Consider the following 19,219-nt stretch of genomic DNA (forward strand, 5'->3'; position numbering starts at 1 on the left):
CAACAGCCTTCTTTCAGTCAATGGATGGTACATGCTGGTGAGGAACAACATACACGTTCTCTCGTCCAACATGAAAATGTGTTCATGAGAAGTTGGTTTAAATAACTGATAAAGACATTTGTTGATGGCTGTTCATGGCTATTGACGAGAACAGGTCTCTGCTAAATTCTTTAAATGAATCTTAATGACAGAATTTTCGTTCATCATCTGTAGTGTTAAGGCTTTTTACGTTTCATTTGTAAAAATGAAAGTGTCTCTTTTTCTTTGTCTTTTGTTCTTTATGCTGCTGCCTGGGCAGGTGTCTCTTGTAAAACAGGTTTTGATAAGTAGGTGAGGTGCTAAAAGACAGACTTCTTTCAGTGAACTTGGCTCTGTTACAGTGTGATTATGCTTTTTTTTTAATAAGGCATGGCTGTAGTCTAGACTTATTTCTCCTATAGGCAATGTTTTTGCTTGTCATGAACATGACAATTATGTTCACTGATCATCATGTCTCTCCCTTGTGGTGATACGAAGCAGGGGGTTTGCCTTGCTCCAAGAATCTCCCATGTAGTTGGAGAAAAAGTAAATAGTGTGAGGGTCTTCCTATGGAAAGTGGTCACCATAATTACCGTTCTGTTTTAAGTGCAGGGTATGTCTGACTTTTTCGTCAGGGCTCTCTGTCTTCTGGCAAGACGTTGCTTTCACCAGGAAAGAAAAACATCATGAGTTGAAACTGACAGCTTAAGGGTTCTTATAGGAGTAACTAGAGTTCAGAGTTTTGTGAGCCCTTATGATTGGCTTTTAATCATACTAGATAATGCAAAACAAGCAAGAACCCTATGGTAACAGTTTTATTATTATTTCCAAAACTTTGGCCATTACTAATACAGTAAAAACAATGTATTTTGTGTTAATAATACTATTTCCTTGACATTACAAAGACATCGTAGTTGCAAACCCTGTATCATCGACATGTTTGTTCTTATATTGCCAGACAAGGCTCCTGTCCTCGCCTGACAGGGCTTGTGAACTGCCTAACCCTTCCTTATCTTAGCTCAGTTCATTGCCTACAGTGTAAAGACAGTATTATGCTTTTAGACCAAGCAGGATTCTGATTTGAACTCTGAAGCTTCTCTGCCATCTGCACCGGAGCCGGTGTCTATCAGGCCCGTGCCACATTGGTTTGCTGGCCGCGTGCCCGCTGGTTCTTTTTTAATCTATTTGAGAGCTGAACTCCTCCAATGAGATTGTCCTGAGAGCTTGACGGTTGCTGAGGTCCTTTACTCATTACAGCCAAAATCTTTAGTGAGGATTTTTTTTTTCTCCTTGAGAAATAGAAGTACAATGTAATATGTGAGTCACAGGTCGAATTGGGAGGAAATCGTGCAAAGAGTTGTTTAGTCATCCAATGGGATTTTATATTATATATACTAATATTTTAGAGTTTAGTCCTGTTTTACCTGTTTCAAGGAGGTGGGATCATTTTACATGCATGGGCTATGATCAGGTATTGTGCCAATCTTATTTAGTTGTGTATCTGGATTGGCAGTTCTCCTGAATAGTCAGCAAGCAGTTGCATGTTATGCCCCTTACCCTATTCACTATTAACAGAAGTCACTTATAATACTTTTTGGAAGCATCCTATGAACTATATGATCTGATGCCACTATGTTGTTATTCTCCATCTTATCATTTACTTTGTTTGGTACTTTGTTTCATTCAGTTTGTCTTTTATTTTAGTGAACCTACAGTGCAGTTACTACAGTTTTCAGTAAAGCATGAGACCTCAGGCAGGATTGATTGGGCCACCAGACATATGGCCTCAAAATCCCATTACGTAAGTATTATCCTAAATACTTTGTTGAATATGTATAATATTCACTGTGGAGTTAAAGGTGTTGTCTTGCCTTGTAACAGTAGGCAATCACACATTTGTTTTTAAAACAAGAAGAGAAAAAAAACATTGATTAGCCTACAAACTTTCACATTATTTTCATTGTGAAACTTGATTAAGTGTATCATTTGCTACAATACTTCCAGGACTAGAAACATTTTTCCAGCTCCATTTTCTAGCTTTTCCTGAACAAACTCTGTGACCCTAAATTCTTAAACATTCATACTCATATAAGATACATACAATACACAGAAAGAATGTTTGGCTTTTGTTTGTGGTGTTCCTAGAAAGGCTTCAAAGAGGCTGTGGAGCTGGTAGTGATTCAGCCTGTAGCCTAGTGCTTGGCAGGCAACAGTGTCTGTTGCCTTCAGCCTATAGCCAGCTATAATGTGAGCTAGTAAAAAAAAAAAGAGGAAAAAAAATCCCTCTTATCGATTCTGCCTCCAACATAGCAACTGCTCGCTGATTGGACGACGCGCTGCACGTTCTCGGCCTCCCATTGGCCGGTCGGGTAGCGTGGAGACGGTGGAGTCGGACGGAGACAGAGGGGAGGAGAGACGTGATTGGCTGCCGCTGCACTGAGAGCGAGAAAATCTCTTTTTCTGAAAGCCTGCGAGACAGTTGATGGTGTGTGTGTTTTAGGCGTGACTCCAGAGGTAATTCATCCTGCCAGCCCCCCCCTCCACCCCTCCACCCTTCAGCCAGGACGTATTTAAATTGAGAACTATAAAGCTAAATGACTATGAATTTAAACGAGCGAGGTCCACGGCTGAAGTGTGCCGACAACGAAGGAGAAAGGGAGGAAAGTAGAGACGGGGTGTGTATGTATGAGCAAGAAAAACACGTGAGGGCTGCTGTTTCTTGTTTTGTATTTTTTTTTTTTTTTTAGCTTCACGTAGATTAAAGTAAGATTCAGGGAGTTTGGGAAAATACGACTGAGCAGCCAGTGTAAACGAAACTGCTGTCAGAGCAAATAGCTTTGGGGCAAAGCCAGGTGGGAGTGTACTTCAGGTCAAAGGAGATGCAGCAGAGGCCCAACTTGACCTTTCCAGCCTTCATTTTTTTTATACCATCCTGTACAGGAGATAGAAACATTTTGAGCACTTCTTCCTGTCCCTCCTCTTTTCCTGTCTGTCCACCCCACACACTTTCCCTACCCACTCGCTCTGTCTTTAGGACATTCATGCAGCAGCCTGAGTGTGACTCAGCGCTGGTACAGTCTGTCCTATCTATCTATCTCCCTTGCATCTGGTCCATCCCGAGCAGAACACGCATGCTGCCTGTCCACCAACTCTCTATGCTGACACAGGTAAGAGGGAGTAATCCGTGGCCTGGAACTGAGGCTCTGCTCCAGTACATCCCCGCCCTCTGCTCCTCATTAATCCCTACCTAACGCAGACCTTATGTGATGGTTGAAACACGCCACCTGTTGCTCTGGTCACCGAGGGCCAATGGTGGCGTCGCCTAGGGTGAGCATCATCACCATTGGTGGCCACAGTATGCTGTGTTTCTGTGTCAGCGGTGCAATAGTGGAAAATTTGGACCACGTTGATGTTGTGTACTTATCGGATAACAATGGTGTTGAGTGTGATAAGTTCTGGAAACTCAAGCTGGCTGGTACCAAGTATTTACAGCTGAGCTACATTCCTTTCACAAGAGCTTCCAAAAAGCTTGTTTGAAATGACAGCACGTTCATAGTGAGGTATGTCCGATAGATTGTTTTCTAGTGACTCCACAGCGGCCAGACTGTGAAGGGAAAGGGCCTGCACATATCCTGCTATTGTCTTTATCGCTTCCTTTCTCTTCCATCTGTCCACAGTGTGTCCTCCAGTACCCCCGCTGCCTCCTATCTCTGCTGACCCGAGGATAAGCTCATCAGACGACAATGGCTCCACTAGAGACAGACGGTATATTTTAGATAACCAGCACTTTCTATGCTTTGTATTTGGTCATTATTCTACCCATGGTATAGAAATGTCAACATTACTTGGAAAGAAATGGCTCCTAAAATCTTTTTACATGGCTATAAACACTGTAGACTGTGAAAGCAATCAACTGTTCAAAGAAAAAGCAAAGGATTATGCAAGTTGACAAAACCCTCATCAGTTTATTGTCTTTCAGCAAGAAAAAAGGTCAGGATCTCACATTGCTTAGCTTCGTCCAAGGAGTTTCCTCAATCCCCCAGTGGAGTTATATTTTTATAAGAGGCTTAATCACCCTCCTTCCATAAACAAACCTCAGAAATACATTTTACAGGTTCTCTGTACAGAGTATCTATTGTCCTCAAACTTGAAAAATGTGCCAAGTTCAACATGGATTCCTTTCCTCTTAAGCTATGTAGGTGGCATGTCATGAAAAACATTCATAGCTCGAGCAATGCCACACTTCAAGTAATGGAGGCAGGATACTTCCGGACCTCTGGCAGTTCACACAAACATCGGAGGCCACATCATACCGACACCACCAAAGAGAGTGCATTTTTGTGGCAAATGTCAACCTCTCATAACAACATTACCTTCACCACCATCATCGTCGTCGTCGTCATACATTGCAACAATAAGAAATACTGTTGGATTGCACTTTCTTCAAGCTTTCATCTTGTGGCATGTTTATAGAAAAAATATATATAGAATACAAAAAGCTTATACTTCTTTGAGTAACAGAATATAACATACAGTACTTCAGATTATGTTTTGATCAGCACATCAGCAGGTGTACATAATTTCCCCTACCTTTGCCCAAATGCAATAACCGGACTTAACAGGGATGTAGTTTTGCTCACTATTAAGTGCTTTGGTCAATGGGTTTAACATTACAATGGTATTCTACAGGATGTTAATGCTACATAATTATCCACTGTATATGAATGTCTGTTAACAAAGGGGCAAATTGTCCATATGCACCACGACTCTTCACATATTCACACGTGGCATTTACCCAAAAATGGTTTGGTCCACCAAACCCATATGACGGAAACAGCCTGTTTACAGAACCATTTTCACCCTCACAAACACACTACGCAGTAGTGAACTATGGAGTTATATTTCAGCACCATTCCTGAGCACGTAATGGGAAATTGAGTACAGAATAATTTGGTTTTTTTGTAAGCACATTCATTATATTTTGTAAAAAAAAAAAAAAAAAAGTTATATAATTCAAACAAAGATTAATTTAATTTGAAACTAAACACTTATTTTGTGCTCAATATATTTATTATAGTGTTACCCATTATCCACATAAGAGCACAATGATTGTGCTTCAGTGCCAGCCACAATACTGGAGTTGATCATTTCTGATTGGCTGTTTTGGCTCCAATCTGATTGCTAGTAATAATATCAGTTATTGTGGGTGTAAGGAAGCACTAGAACAATGGTGAGCAGCTTAACACCCCCATGTAAATTGTTTTAAATTCTGTTTGTGAGTTAGTCTAAACTTACTATCTTGGTATCTTGCAATAAGCTAACTAAGCAAGTTGGCTTTCTTCATGATTTATAGTGACACAGCTAAGACATTGTAATGATTAATCTAGTTCCTTGAAAAATAAAGGAACATAAACTCCTCCGCCTCTAATTTCTTTGATTCAGTAGCACAACTGGCTGTTACTAGTGTGGAGGCCTGAGTCTGAGTCTAACACTTAGAATTTGACTAGTTAATATACACCCCCTTATAGCACCCTCTGTACATCAAAATATGTACGATTTATTTTAATTTGAACATTAAGAAGAGGGCAAATAGCTGTGTGCTTATGTAGATATTAGCAAACAGGTAAGTACATTTACTGAGGACATAAAAAATCTCCCTCACATTCAAGTTCTTTGAATGCTAAATAATGTCTTTGCTTAATATAACTCACATGCTTGCAAAAAATTCAGCTCCCATGGTAGAGTGTGTACCATGTCTCAAGGCTACGTTCTTACTGCTGCATGTCATCTCCCCGTCTCGCTCCCCCTGCCTTTCCTGTCACTTTCCATTTTTTCGCTATCTGAATAAAGCATAAATGTGGAACAAATTTCTTTAAAAAAAGAAGAAAGGAAAAGCCATTACGCACTCAGGTATGAGAAACTCCATAGTACCATATTTCTAACCTATAGGTCAAATTCTCTGAACTGAATTAATTTTAACTAGGGAAATGGACATCTCTAGCAACATCAACTCTGGTTGTAAAAGTCAAACAAAGGTGCAGCACCTGATGTCAGAGAGCAATTTTCTCATTGTCAACATCCCTACCGAAAACGGTGTCCATTAAACCAACGGCAATAAATGAAGTACAAAAAAAAAATATTAAAAGCTTAAACAGTCTCTTTGAAAAAAAAAAAAAAACAACGTTCAAGCTGACATTCAAGTTCGGGGTCCCACTTCAATCTGTGAAATCCCATTCACAAAACCGATGGAATCACTGTAGTGCAAAAATTTACACATTGCACCTCGATGCAGTCATTCTCGCAGGAAACGGTAAACATGTCCTGTTGTCTCTTTCTGTTGGATTACATCTCTGGAGCTGCAGGCGGGAGTCCCGCTGTGTGTTTTGGAGTCTGTAAGAGTTTGTGTTCCTCTGCATGTTGAGAAGGCGTGCCTGCAGCGTTGGCATGTACTGGATGTGACAGCCGAACATCCAGGGCGTCATTGTGTTGGGCTAAGGAGTGCAGGCGATAGTGCAGGACAAGGTCTTTCAGTGAGCAGTGGACGTCGTAGGGCTCAGCAAAGCCATATCCGTGTGGTGTGCTGTAGATCATACAATGCTTCACTTCTTCATTCACGCTGTAATATATGAAGAAACAGGAAAAAAAAAAAAATCAAATCGAGCGCCACACGATTACAGCATGTGCAACAGCAATATTGAAATTGATCCAATCTCCAGATATTAACTTCTAAAATGTAATACTCACACAACAGAGCAGGCGTAGCATCCCTGTTTGCTGCTCTCACGGATCAGGAACGTTCCAGGAGCTTTACCTTGGAGCATCTCCTCGGCCTGCGTCCGGCTCAGTTCACCAACAAACCAGTTTGTCTCATCCTGATGCGGCAAATTCTTCTCGTCTCCCTTCAACACGTATGTACTGGAAAAACAAGAGTTGTATTTTAACACCAACTCTGTTTCGTTTACAAGTTATCAGCAGCATTCTTAAATATTGTTTCAACAAAGAATTTGATGAAACTTACTCATCAAGGCTGTCACTCTGCGTCCCCAGCCAGTCATTTATGCGTTTCTGCCGTACGCCTTTGTGATTAAGCCAGCTGGAAGGAGAGATGTCAAGAGAGAATTAACATTAACATAAAATAATTAGACTGAATTATGTTTTCACCATAGATACCACAAACAATATTGTGAGGCTGCTTACTTGAGGTACTGGTCTCTGATGTTGCGTAGCTGGATGAGGTTGGGTCGCAAGCTGTTCATCTTCCTATCTGTCTCTCTGTAGTCCTCCACCTGCGTTCTCAAGTCTTCCTCCAGATGGATTTTGCTGTCGTAGATCTCCCCGAGACGACACTTCAGCTTCTCGTAATTTATCAGAAAGCTAACGAGAGAAAGCAAAGGTCACAGGTCTGAATAGAGTTCAACAGATGTGGGCTACATTTGCCCAAATCACAAATTTTTTTGACCGTGATGAAATTAAGTACCTCTCCAGATCTTTGTCGGCCCCCTCAGACTGATTGTTCCGCTCAAACTCCTCTCCGTAACGTTCCTGTTCGCGACACTGCTCCTCGAAGATCAGCATTGTCTCATTAAAGGCCTCAATTGCTGTCCGCTTCATCTGTATCTCCTGTGTCAGAGAATACATCCAGTAAGGAAAAACACAGGACCCCCATGAATATAAATTCTACTGTTTAGAAAGGTATTGATATTTTGCTCTTAGAGACCATCAGAGCTCATTTAATAAGCTTGTTTTTACCTGTGAGGTCTTTGTGAAAGCTTCATAAAGACGATCAAACTCCTTCGTCTTCTCTTGATACTGAGTGTGAACCTCCTTGAGCTTTCTTCCAGCAACATCGACACTGTCTTCTTTCACCTGAAGACAAAAATAACACTTAAATATGCACAATTCATAATCCTTTTAAAAGTGTCAGACTTCTGATCGACATTTTTATCCTAGAACATAAAGTAACGGTGCTCACTAACCTGCTGGAAGCGGGACACAGGATGGGTGAGCATCAGGTCCAGTGTGGCATTGTACTCCACCAATGGATGGTGCTGATAGTGCCAAATGAGCTCGACCACTGATGTGAATGTGAGGGGGTCCGAGAAGCCGTACTTGCCATCACGGTGGTAGATCTTGATCAACTTGTTGTGCCCGTCTTTCCTGAAAAAGTGAAACACAAAGCACAAAATTAGACTACTAGTGTAAAATAAACCCCCTTTTGTTTGTGGTAGCGCTCTCATGGAAACGATCATATTCTCTCTTGCTGCTGCTTACCTTAATGTCAGCGTAAAGTCTCCTTGCAGCTTTGTGGATGCGTCACGCACCATGAAGGAGCCATCAGGTGTGTCTCGGAGCTTCTCATTCACCTCATCCCTGAGGGAAAATCAGTTAACGGTTAACAGATCAGACATACCGATATGTCAAACAATCAACACGTATTCAGAGCACACCTTAGCGTGCGCAAGAATGATTGCATATCTGAAACAGGACTGTTAAAGTTAAGATACACTACCTGCTTATGTCTCCCCAGTACCATTCAGCGTCCTGTAGCGAATACATGGGAGGCGCAAGGCAGTTGTTGTTCATGGTGGAGGACGCTGGCTTTGTGGACCTGGGAGGGAGAGCTAGACAGCAAAAGAGAAAGAGAGATAAGAGAAGGAAATGCAAACGATCCGGACGACAGTTTCTTTGAAAGAGATTTGTCTGGGATTGCGATTGCATTGATCTGTTGTGACATCAAGAGAAGTGCTGTAGAAGCGACTTTCAATATTATGACTATTGCAATCAAGGATGTGTGTTATGGAAATACAGTGTTCTCAATGTATACCAACCCCCTAAACCCCCCCACTAACACACACAGTTTGTCACACCCTTGTTTGACTGAGCCTGTCAAGCTCTGAGGACAAGCCCAGGCATGTTTCCAAGAGATATCCCTCCCCTAATCATTACCAAGATCTTAAGTGTGGTCAGCACTGCTCATTTCAGAGGACTGTCAATCAACAACTATAAAACAATTTTTTTTTACTTTGGGGCGTTCAATTGCCTCTCCCATTCTAGCTTCTAAAAGTTTGCAGCCGCCTCGGGCACTGTCCTGCGCTGCATGAAAGGCATTAAATAAACCAGAAGTTATATTTTGAGCCCTCTTGGACCACTCCTCCCATTTAATAATGATTGCACGCTTACAGATCCTCTTAAGTTTTCCGTCAACCTTAAAGGAATAAAAAATCTGCGAGTCTGGCCGAAAGATTAAGCGCTTTCCTAAAAATGAAAAAGGAGGGCAAACCGCATCAAGAGGAGGTGAAGGGCGATATATTTCACTGCAGGACAAAAGTGCCTTTCATAAGGCAGTTAGGGAGAATACAAGAGCACCCTCAGAGAGGAGAAAATGTGGCTTTCTCCCACCATCCGCTCTCCTCTTTTTCTGACCTTAAAATAAACAAAAGGCAGGTGCAGCAGCACAGTGGCAGGCACAACCCCCCCCCCCCCAAAAAAACCGAAAAACCTGCGGCTCCTGAACTCAGCAAAATTAAATGTGCACACCTTCCCCCCTCCTCCTCCTCCTCCTGTCCGTCTCCTGCCAAGAAACTCTCTCCTGGCTTCCAAAACCCACATGCACATACCAGTACAGACAAGAGCCACGTAATTTAAGTGTGGAATAATAAAAAATATCAATTCAGTCACGGTGCAGCCTGGTTTGGCAGTGTGTTCAGCCCAGAAAGCACACAAGGAGTTGCCACTGAAGCATATACAACACAGACCTTATGGGAACAATACAGCTTATCTGTGCGGTTCTTATGGTGTGTCAGCAGGCTGATATTCATTTTAAGATCGTACTCTGTAGATATCTCGAAATAATACATGCACGGGGCCAACAAGACGGTGCAATTTCAGTTTGCTCAAGTCAAAATAATTCTGCTAGCTAGGTGGATATTTAAAAAAAACGACATAACAGCACAGAAATACTGAACGCACAAGTGTGACACATTGCTAGGACCGTGTAATAGCTCCGAGGTCAGATGACAAATGTAAATAAAAAATGAAGTGTTGTTAGTTTAGTCATGAGACGAGCTGTCTAGTCTGCTTGCCTCTAGCCTACTTCCAGAGCTAGCACACAAATTAACCACGGCTGGCTGCAGAGGAGAACAAAGCGATCGTTTCATGCGGCGCTCATTAACACACACTCAACTTATCCCCCTTTTAAAAATGCACCCTTCACACTGTCATACACCTTCATCTGATCTGTTGGACTGTGCGAGGCTGCAAAAACCGCCATGCAATTCTCGCCCAGGTTGGTCATACGTGCTGGGACAAAAGAAAAAGAGGCAAGCCACTGCGCCTGGTCCACAGAAAGGTATTACGTAATTGGCAAGTGAATTGCGCTATGCATGCCTGGGCAATGCCACTGGGGGAGCGCAGCACTCAGGACCTGGCCATTATAACGTCTGACCGACACCTGCACAGCCTTTTTCCCTCACATGTCAACTTCATTACAGACTTTACATTATACACGAGATGAAGAATAAAAGCAGAAAGCGAATAAAAAGGTTTCCCGACCCCCCGCAGATCAGACAATGGCTGCCTTTAACCCTAACTTACCTGGTGGTGATTGATCCATTTCGATGTAGAATAAACCTTCGGGAGGATAAACCATTCCTGTACTAAAAGAGTAGTCCAGGTTGCTGCTGTTGTCGTCTCTGCGCGTAATTGAAAAAAAAAAGAAAATGCACGTTTCCTTTTGCGCAAATGAACCTAATTTAGGTTACTTCAATGCAGTCGCAGACGCCACGTCCTACATAGATGTGGACAAAAGGGAAATTCCTTCGATTCCGACTCCATAAAATAGCCCAAAGTCCAAGTGTGTTTTCTCAACATAGCCTGTCTAATTAGGGGGATTTTTTGTCAGGGGGGATAGATTGTCAGTTGGTGCCTTCCCTCTGTGCGGCGGAGCTCTACTTTACTTCACCTCGGAAGTGGAGCGACTTTAAAGGGCTGTTCGTAACATCATCTTGGCGCGGTCCAACCCGCCGCTACAGTAGGGGTTTTCTTTTTCTCGCAGGATTCATTGTCACGTAAAAGACGCGCAGTCACGTTTCTGTCACACTGATGAACGAAAAGAAGCATTTTAAAGTCCAATCTGCAGATGAACATTTTATGTGGTGTGTTATACACGGAGACGCCTCGTATATGCCACATCAGTCCCCTCTAAAATGTAATGGTACATTCCAGACCGTTTCATTCAACTCTCCTCAAGCAGCACTGTAACAGCTGAAAAAATCCTTTCAGGGCATGAATGGAAAAGAAAAAAGCCTCTCTATTAGCTTAAATGATTAAATAATATCATGAGCTAGCTTATATCTCATGTGCTATATATTAATACGTCAAAACAAATGCAAGCATTTTCTGCCACTTTAGGGGTTTGCCCTAATGTACTGGAGAGTGAATAGGTTGCAATGAAATGACATCATACTAGGCATATAGGTTTTTCGATAATTAAACTGCCCTCAGCTGTTTGGCTGAGAGCGCCAGGCGTGAACCCTTTTGTCTGAGAGGTGACAGAGTAGCCTGTCTAGTTGGCAAGCGTGTGTGTGTTATATTCTTGTTAAGCTTGTCAAACACGTTCGGCAGCAAAAATGGCATCTTGACTGCCACCGCTCACAATTATTGCTGCTCTGAGATCATCGTTTTGCACACGTGATGGATAATAGCAGGTGTGTTAACACCTTTACACATTAGTGACCTGAAATTAAAACAGGGTGGAAAGTATTGATCGTTTTATGATGAGGCATTCTCCTGTTTCTATCAGGATTACTTTCTCCTTATGCATTCATGTTGGATGAATACATGCATTGTAGTTCATTCATGACACAGGATGACATTGTGCTATAAATTTAAACAAGCAGGGCCTCCTCTACCAGCTGACGTTAGTGGCTGCAAGGAGAGTGAAACAAGGCCTGTATGGTCAGAGGTCTGTCTCTGTTGGTGTCCAGGCGTTTATGGCCGGTCCCCTTTTGACCCAAGGACAGAGAGTCAGGGAGGTAAATGCCTCCAGCATTCCCTTTTCTCATCAGTAAGACGATTCTTTCCTGTGTCCAGTCAGTGCCCCATGAAACATCCTAAACTAACTGCCATGATGCATGCATGCTGAAACCACAGGCACACAATTTGTAGGGTATTTCAGACAGACATACAGTGTTTATAAAAAAAAATTAGAAAACAATTTGTATCATTAATATGTTATACCCAAAAGCAGTTAAACTTTCCAAATGGTAGTTTTGAGATGTTGGCAGGTTTCTTTTAGACATTACATCCACCGTCTGACAGGTATGTAATTGTGTGGGTGTGTTTGCACATTGGGTGAATGTGCTCATGTGTGTTTCTGTGGGTGCAATGTATAAGTGTTTGCTCGTGTGCTTTCCATGCGTTCCTTCTTTAAGAAGCCTTGAAATCCGTCACGGCATGTCACTTGGCTGTTGCCCAACCCTTCCTCCCTCCCCCCTCATCCCTCCTCCTCCCTCCCCCGTTGTCAGAAGAGCACAAAATTTGCCCCTTTAACTTCTGGGTCTGACCCCCGTGACACATCTCACTACCACCATCATCCCCTTGAGACGCAACAGCATCGGAGCTTGAGACATGACAGTGGGGGACGCTGATGCATAGGCCTGATGAGCTCTGCTCCTTGGGCTTTGTGTTTGGGATATAGTGCCTTTATGATCAGCATTCGAAAAAGCCAAAATATTTGGGGTGTGCTATGTGTTTGTATATGGGCCCCATTTGTGTTGTGTGCGTGAAGCAGCCAGGGAGGCTTGCAGGATAAACCTTTAGGCTTTGCACCCCAGATCCAGGCAGTCCTGATGGGATCAGTAAAGGCTAATCGTAAGATTACAGGATAGGCTGATACGGCAAGCCTGCCAGCTGCCTGCTAGCTGATGTGACTCATCTTGATATCCACTACCGCAATATGCCACTGGACTGTGGGAGTGCTGGGAAACGCTGCATGAGTTTGAAATTAATAGACAGATGTTTCTCTGTGCTAAATGAAGATAACAGTTAAAGTCTAATTCTGTTAGATTTAAATGTCTGACACTGATCTGACAAACAACGACTACAGAGGGACTAATGAATGGAACAAATGTTAAAGAGATAGGTGTTAGAGACATTATAGATTGCTCATTTCTGTGGTCAGTGTCAGGAAGATAAATACACATATATAAGAGCTCAGGAGAAAGGCAAACAGGATTGGTTTTTTTGTCCTAGGGGTTATTAGGTCACTGTGGTTAAGTGTGTTTTACATGAACTCTGCAGTGAAATTATGGAAAAAGCTTTAATCCCCATATTTAAGAGTGTTAAACGTGACCATGATAGGCCTCCTGCTGTCATTCACTTAGCCACACTAAGTCTCCACAACCAGTATTTGTAGAATAAGTGGAATAATCTCCTGGCTTTTTAGAGTAATGCTTGTTTAGACTTAATTCACTAACTGTGTCAAGGAATATTATTCACCAACTGTTTTCATATTTTACTGTGTACTGCGCTGTGGGACACATTTTTATCAGGATTTGTTTTGTTTGTTGTCGATCAGAAAAAGACTCAAAGACACAACACGGAGAAACCATGTCAGGGATTAGTTCAGTTCACCACTGTCTGTATCTGTGTCATGGTCTCGCATTGTAGCCCTGGGTGAATTGCACATCTCTCAAATCTTCTGTACTGTAGTGTGCTGCTATTCACGACCATTGAAGGGATGCATAATGGTCTTGGCAGGCCGTTCGACATTCACCATGGAGAGACTGTGGGGTTTCCCTGATCGTCGGCCAGAACCAGCACACAAAGCACGCAGCAGTCCTGCCAGAGGCAACTCAACTGTGGGCAGAGTGTAGGGCGGCTATGGTCTGGCCCCCAGGACCCTGCCATTGTGGAAATGTAAGTGGGGACAGTGTCTGAACGGTTTGAGTTGGAACAGAAAACTTTGGATGACCAAAACTATGAGCTTCAAATAGCTGGGCCCTGGGAAACATAGCTTGTTCTTTTAAGGAGGTCAAAGAGAAGCCAAAAAGAGGAAAAAAAAAACAGAAAACCAATGTTTGGTGGAGGGAATGTCAAATTGGAGGCTACTGTTACTATAGACATCAGCAAAACTGACATACCGTTTTTCCAAACGCTCCAGTGTCTGTCTGCCTCTCTGTCTGTTAAGGCCGGCCCTCTCCCTCTCTGTCCTCTGCATTAGCACCCAGTGGTCATACTCACCACTCATCATCTGTCACTCCATTCTGCCAGAGCCTAATCTTACTAACAGAGGTGACAACTGAGGTACTCGTGGCATGCCACTGCATAACATTTACCAGCTGAGTGTCTGAGTTATGCCGAGGATGATGATCCTGTGGTATCAGCGGCCTCTGTGTCTCCAGAGGCCTACCCCACCTCTCTGCTTGAGTGGTGCGCCAAATGAAGGCCTGACCATGACGAGTGGAAGCGGAATATATCCATGAAACGCTGTCAGTTTTTCAGGCCTTGTATTAGTTGGTACGGACCACAGGATGTTACAGGGCTGCAGCCAAGGATTATGGCATCTTTGCATTGTTTGTTTTTGTCTGACATCAGTCCAAAACCAAATTATATTTAAATTGTAATGATATAAAACATAAAAAAACAGCAGCTTTACTTGATAAATGACTTAAAGGTAGTAAAAAAAAAAAACATCTCAAATTACGTATGTTGTAAGTTTTGTTGAGTTGTGTACTTATTATCCGAAATGTTTCAATTTTTGTTTCAGATAACAATGCGCTTCTTTGGCTGCCTACCAACAGCATATCCCTTATATCCCCTTTAGTAGCTTGATGATATGTCAGTGTGAGGAAGGAAGGAAGTTTGGAACTAGCTAACTAGTTACTATATTGTTAATGTTACGGTAGCTGAAGTCACTTGCGGTTATTTTGTCAAGAATAAGAATAAATTAGCCTTACGTGAATAAATGTAAATATTCATGAATAGATAATTTTCACAACATCTCCCTTGATCTCACACTACTTCCCAATGTCATCAAACTTTGTCTTTTGTTTCATTTTGATTGAGAGACCAAACAGTGGCAGAAATTACATACTGTGCGTTTAAAGCATTAATAGCTTGTTAAAATCTAACTTATAGTTACAGGACTAGTATTTAGTAAATGCTGAAATTTCCAAATGTTCTTAAAACAAAGATTTCATTTCTGAAATAGTTAGCCCATCTGCACAATGAAATCAACAGAATGTCTGCGATGCATCTTCAGCTATGAGTCAGCTATGAGTCTTCACAGAGAGGAGTCGTGTGTGTCGGCGAGCCAAGGATTCATGGCTGGAGGCTCAGTGAAGTTAAGCTAGTAACCTTGCTCACTCACACACACACACAAATGCACACACACACAATCCTAGGCTTTCATGCAAAGCAAAATTGAAGCTCCTGGGCAGTTGCCCCCTTCATATAAAAGGACACTACTCTCCCCGGCTACGCAGCCATCACATCAGCACTATAACTCTATTAGGCACAGCTCCAGGACACACTAAGCAACCCATAGCCCACAATGGCATCATTGTCAGTGGGGATTGCAGCCATTGTCATCCATGCTACAGGATTTATTCCCCTCCTCCCATATTGTGACCTTCACCTCTGACCCCTGGCTGCCATCTCACATGCTCTGGGAATGAGAGCTTGTGAGGCTTTATGCCTTCTACGTCTTAAACGCTCCTTTACAATGACCCAAGCCTGCTAAGTGGCTTCTCTCCACAGCACCACTGTTGAGATGATTCAGGTTAGTGTCAGAGAGGAGAGAGAGAGGGGAGGGAGGGGTCGCAGTATGGAGTTGTGGTTGGACTGATTGACCCTTAGAAAAGGTCAGTTGGCAGGCATGAGAGGAGAGGAGCTGCCTAAATGGCTCTTTTCTCTCCTTTTTCTCCCCCTGGCCAGGGCAGAGGCTCTGTATGGTTATTTATGAGCGTGTGGGAGAGCGAGAGGGGCTGCAGTGAAACCCACCAGCCCCTCTTTGTTGCGAGGGCTGGGCTGGCTGAGGTGCCTGTCATTGGTTCGGTTCTGTCATATATACATGCACGAACACGCAAGCGCTCACACACTATTAAGAACCCCTCCCAGAGCTACAAGGACAGAGGAGAGGACTCTGTTGCGAGGCAGATTTGGAAAATGAGGTGTGCTTCACACAATAGCTGTCAGCAGTTTGATAGATGCCTCTCGGGCATCTAAACCCCATGAAACATCCTGAAACTGGAGGCCATTGACATTATACTCAATGTAAGGTGGCAGATATGTTAGGATAATGTCCATACTGTGACATAAATCAAGTTGCCATCAGGCGTTATGGTGTTTTTTGCCGAGTAACAGTTAAATTATGTCATTATATCCATGACCAATCCATAAGTTGTCAACTATTAAATTAATCGCCAACTATTTTGATCATTGATTTGAATAATTCTTTTAAGAAGGAAAAGTCAAAATTTTGTTACAACTCATTAGAACTATCATTAATAAATGGTTTTGGGGAATACATTTTAATTCTTCTTCATTGGCTGATTCTTTATGCCTCAACAAACTAAATAAACAAACTGTCTTTGTTTTCATGACTGAATAATCAAACTGACCTTAAAGGACAACACAAGTTCATACTGTTGATATCATATCATATGTTTATATGTGGCGGACCCTGCCACCTTTCTTGCTTCAGACAGTGTTCTGCGGACCTTATTTTCCTTAGAGGACAGCTTGTTAAGTCAGTTGTGGAAAAAATGAATAATTTGAAATTTGTATTATTAACTACTACTACTACATAGTGGCTCTTTAATCAAACTTTAGTTAATAGTTATGTTACTGTTAACAAACACAGACATGCTTTACAAACCATTTATTAAGCAGCTGTTCAATGGTTGATAACCACTGTGTAGTTTATCTATAAACATTGTTTGGATGGCCTTTTTAAAGTCGCAACTGATGATTATAAACCTTTACATCGTCTTATTGAATGGTTTATAGAGCATTTCATTGTTAAGAGTGTAATAACTATTAGCTAAAGTTTAATTAACTATAAATTAACTTTTTTACTTTTACATTTTTTAATTTAGATTTTTTTAATGATGGTAATTATAAAGTTTTTATAAAAAATTATCTGATTCCCACTTCCTGAACATGACTATATTCTGGTTTCTTTACTTCTGACTGACAGTAAACCAAATATCTGTGGGTTACGAACAATGTTGAGCTTTAGGAAACAACGATTGACACCTTTTACCATTTTGTGGCATTTTATAGACCAACCAACTAATCGATTTGATTGATTAAAAATTAATAATTGACAGATAAGTGAAAATAATCAATACTTGCAGCCCTACATTACCAAATTATTGTTATGTTATCTGTGCTGGTATAGAAAACTCAAAATATGTCCTGCTCTGTTCTGATCATGCACAAGCCCAGTTGTACGCCCTTTTTACTGTAAAATCACAATGTGTGTGAGATTGTCATGAGTCATATATTTCCTGTGAGTTTGATCTTCTAGAGAATAAATTAGCTGTGCCTTCCCAGAACTGCATAAAGTTACTGTTCACACCAGTGCAGCACTCCGCCAGTGTAACACACACCACTTTTTTTTTTTTCCTGACAAAGTTAAATTAAGCTTGAATTTCACGCTGAAGTCAAATGGTCATGATGTCATGGTTTGAGGACAGAATGACTCGGTTTGTCTGTTGACTGAGAAGGCCTATTCTTGCATGTTTGGGTGGGAGCGTAGCATATAATTGCAGAGCGGGATAGCGTGAGGGGATGGGGGAGGGAGAGAGTTAGCACGCAACATGAGTTTTGGCCCACAGTCGCTGGTGCGGATGCCAAACTTGTCCAGAGGGCTGCTGTGTGTATATCTGTGCGCGAGGCTCATTCTGCTCTGCCTCGAGGCTCGCACTGTTCCAAGACACATCTTTCATTTGCACACGCTGAATAGCTTAGGGGAGCCCAGGGCAGTTTGGACTGGGGACGGATCTGGCTTTTTGGACTTTTTAGGGGATGTTGGGTGGTTGCCTGGCTGTGTGTGTGTGTGTGTGTGTGTGTGTGTGTGTGTGTGTGTGTGTGTGTGTGTGTGTGTGTGTGTATGTGTGCAGAGAGTCCGGATCTTTTCTGGACGTGCAAAATTCTTCTGAGTGTCCCTTTTCATTGCATTGTTTAGTTGTCAAGTTAGTTGTTAGGGAGCAACCAAACCGCTGTACACGTGTTGCAGCCATTTGAGGATTACACTGATCCAAAAATCTGACAGTAAAAGAAGAGAATGGAAAGCTTTGTCGGCCTTTTCATATCCTCTCAGTGGGAGGTAGAAAGGCAAGACCTCCAGACCTGGGCTTGCAGTGGTGGGTGTTAATGGGGGGGTGGTGTGAGCGCTCAACTGCCAACCAGATGGACAACCAAGCCCTGTGTATTTAGGGAGATCATATGGGATAACCTTGCAAAGACAGATTGACATTTTGCTGACAAAACAAACCACCCCTGTCCCACACGCAAGTAGCCCCCTTCCCTTTCTTACCTCACGCATACATGCGCGTGCGCTCTCATGTACGGGCGCACAAATACTTAGAGTGGTATTTGCTTACATAGGTCTTAAGGAAGTTATTTCAGCATGTGTTAAGCACTCAGTGAGGAACCATAACAATAAGAGGATAGGACAAAAGAATCTAGGATTACCGGTACACAACCCCTGCACAAACAATAGTGGCATCGGTGACCTGTGTAAATGAGACAACCTTGAGCCATGAGGGGAGCGAGTAAACTAATTTTCTGCGTCATGCATCGGGATTTACCTTGGTGCTTTAGCGCCTTAGGTTGCGATGTATGTGTCTGAAGGTTAAGAATGTCATCATCTATTTGACTTTACTTTGTGTCCTGGTTTTCTGTGGTAGTATTATTACACCTACTCTGAAAAGGTCAAGGGTTATATGTCAGCTACAGGCTAAAGTAAGTCTGTTATTCACTTCTTTTATGTTTACATTACTGTATAGATGGGACAGACATTATCAGATTCCAGTATGGGCCCTATTTTCCCTCTGGTCTAGTCAAAATAATTCACTCAGTTTAGGAAAAAGTGCTGCAAGAACAAAACATTCTCTGACATTAAAGAACAGATTAAACGCGATTGAAGCTAACTCTGCCCTCTTTTCTGAAATCTCTAATCCTAACTGCAACA

The 19,219-nt window shown here is 42.2% G+C and overlaps 2 protein-coding genes across 2 annotated transcripts in view; one reads left to right on the top strand and one right to left on the bottom strand.

Annotated features, from left to right (window-relative positions):
• Positions 1–2,388: 2,388 nt before the first annotated feature.
• LOC311266595 (SH3-containing GRB2-like protein 3-interacting protein 1) overlaps positions 2,389–19,219 on the top strand; it is a 53,056-nt gene continuing 36,225 nt past the window's right edge. The window contains exons 1-2 of the mRNA XM_084369010.1: positions 2,389–2,532; positions 3,696–3,783. Of these exons, the coding sequence (XP_084225136.1) occupies positions 3,762–3,783 (22 nt within the window). The 5' untranslated portion in view covers positions 2,389–2,532; positions 3,696–3,761. The remainder of the gene's footprint in view (positions 2,533–3,695; positions 3,784–19,219) is intronic.
• On the bottom strand, positions 3,964–10,967 carry LOC311266593 (phosphatidylinositol 3-kinase regulatory subunit gamma-like). Its single transcript, XM_084369008.1, has 10 exons — positions 10,612–10,967; positions 8,528–8,639; positions 8,290–8,388; positions 7,995–8,175; positions 7,768–7,884; positions 7,496–7,638; positions 7,216–7,392; positions 7,037–7,111; positions 6,763–6,933; positions 3,964–6,634 (listed from the first exon to the last, which is right to left on the bottom strand). Exons 1-10 carry the CDS (start codon positions 10,664–10,666, stop codon positions 6,361–6,363), a joined length of 1,404 nt encoding a protein of 467 aa, XP_084225134.1. The 5' UTR covers positions 10,667–10,967; the 3' UTR covers positions 3,964–6,360.

This window comes from Pagrus pagrus (assembly GCF_965226575.1).
Source record: "Pagrus pagrus genome assembly, chromosome: 12".
NCBI lineage: Eukaryota > Metazoa > Chordata > Actinopteri > Spariformes > Sparidae > Pagrus > Pagrus pagrus.

Coding starts and splice junctions, on each gene's coding strand:
- LOC311266593 (XM_084369008.1), bottom strand. CDS start 10,666: ATGGTTTATCCTCCCGAAGGTTTATTCTACATCGAAATGGATCAATCA. Junction 8,640..10,611: donor AATGGATCAATCACCACCAG/GTAAGTTAGGGT, acceptor TTTGCTGTCTAG/CTCTCCCTCCCAGGTCCACA. Junction 7,112..7,215: donor ATCAGAGACCAGTACCTCAA/GTAAGCAGCCTC, acceptor CTCTCCTTCCAG/CTGGCTTAATCACAAAGGCG.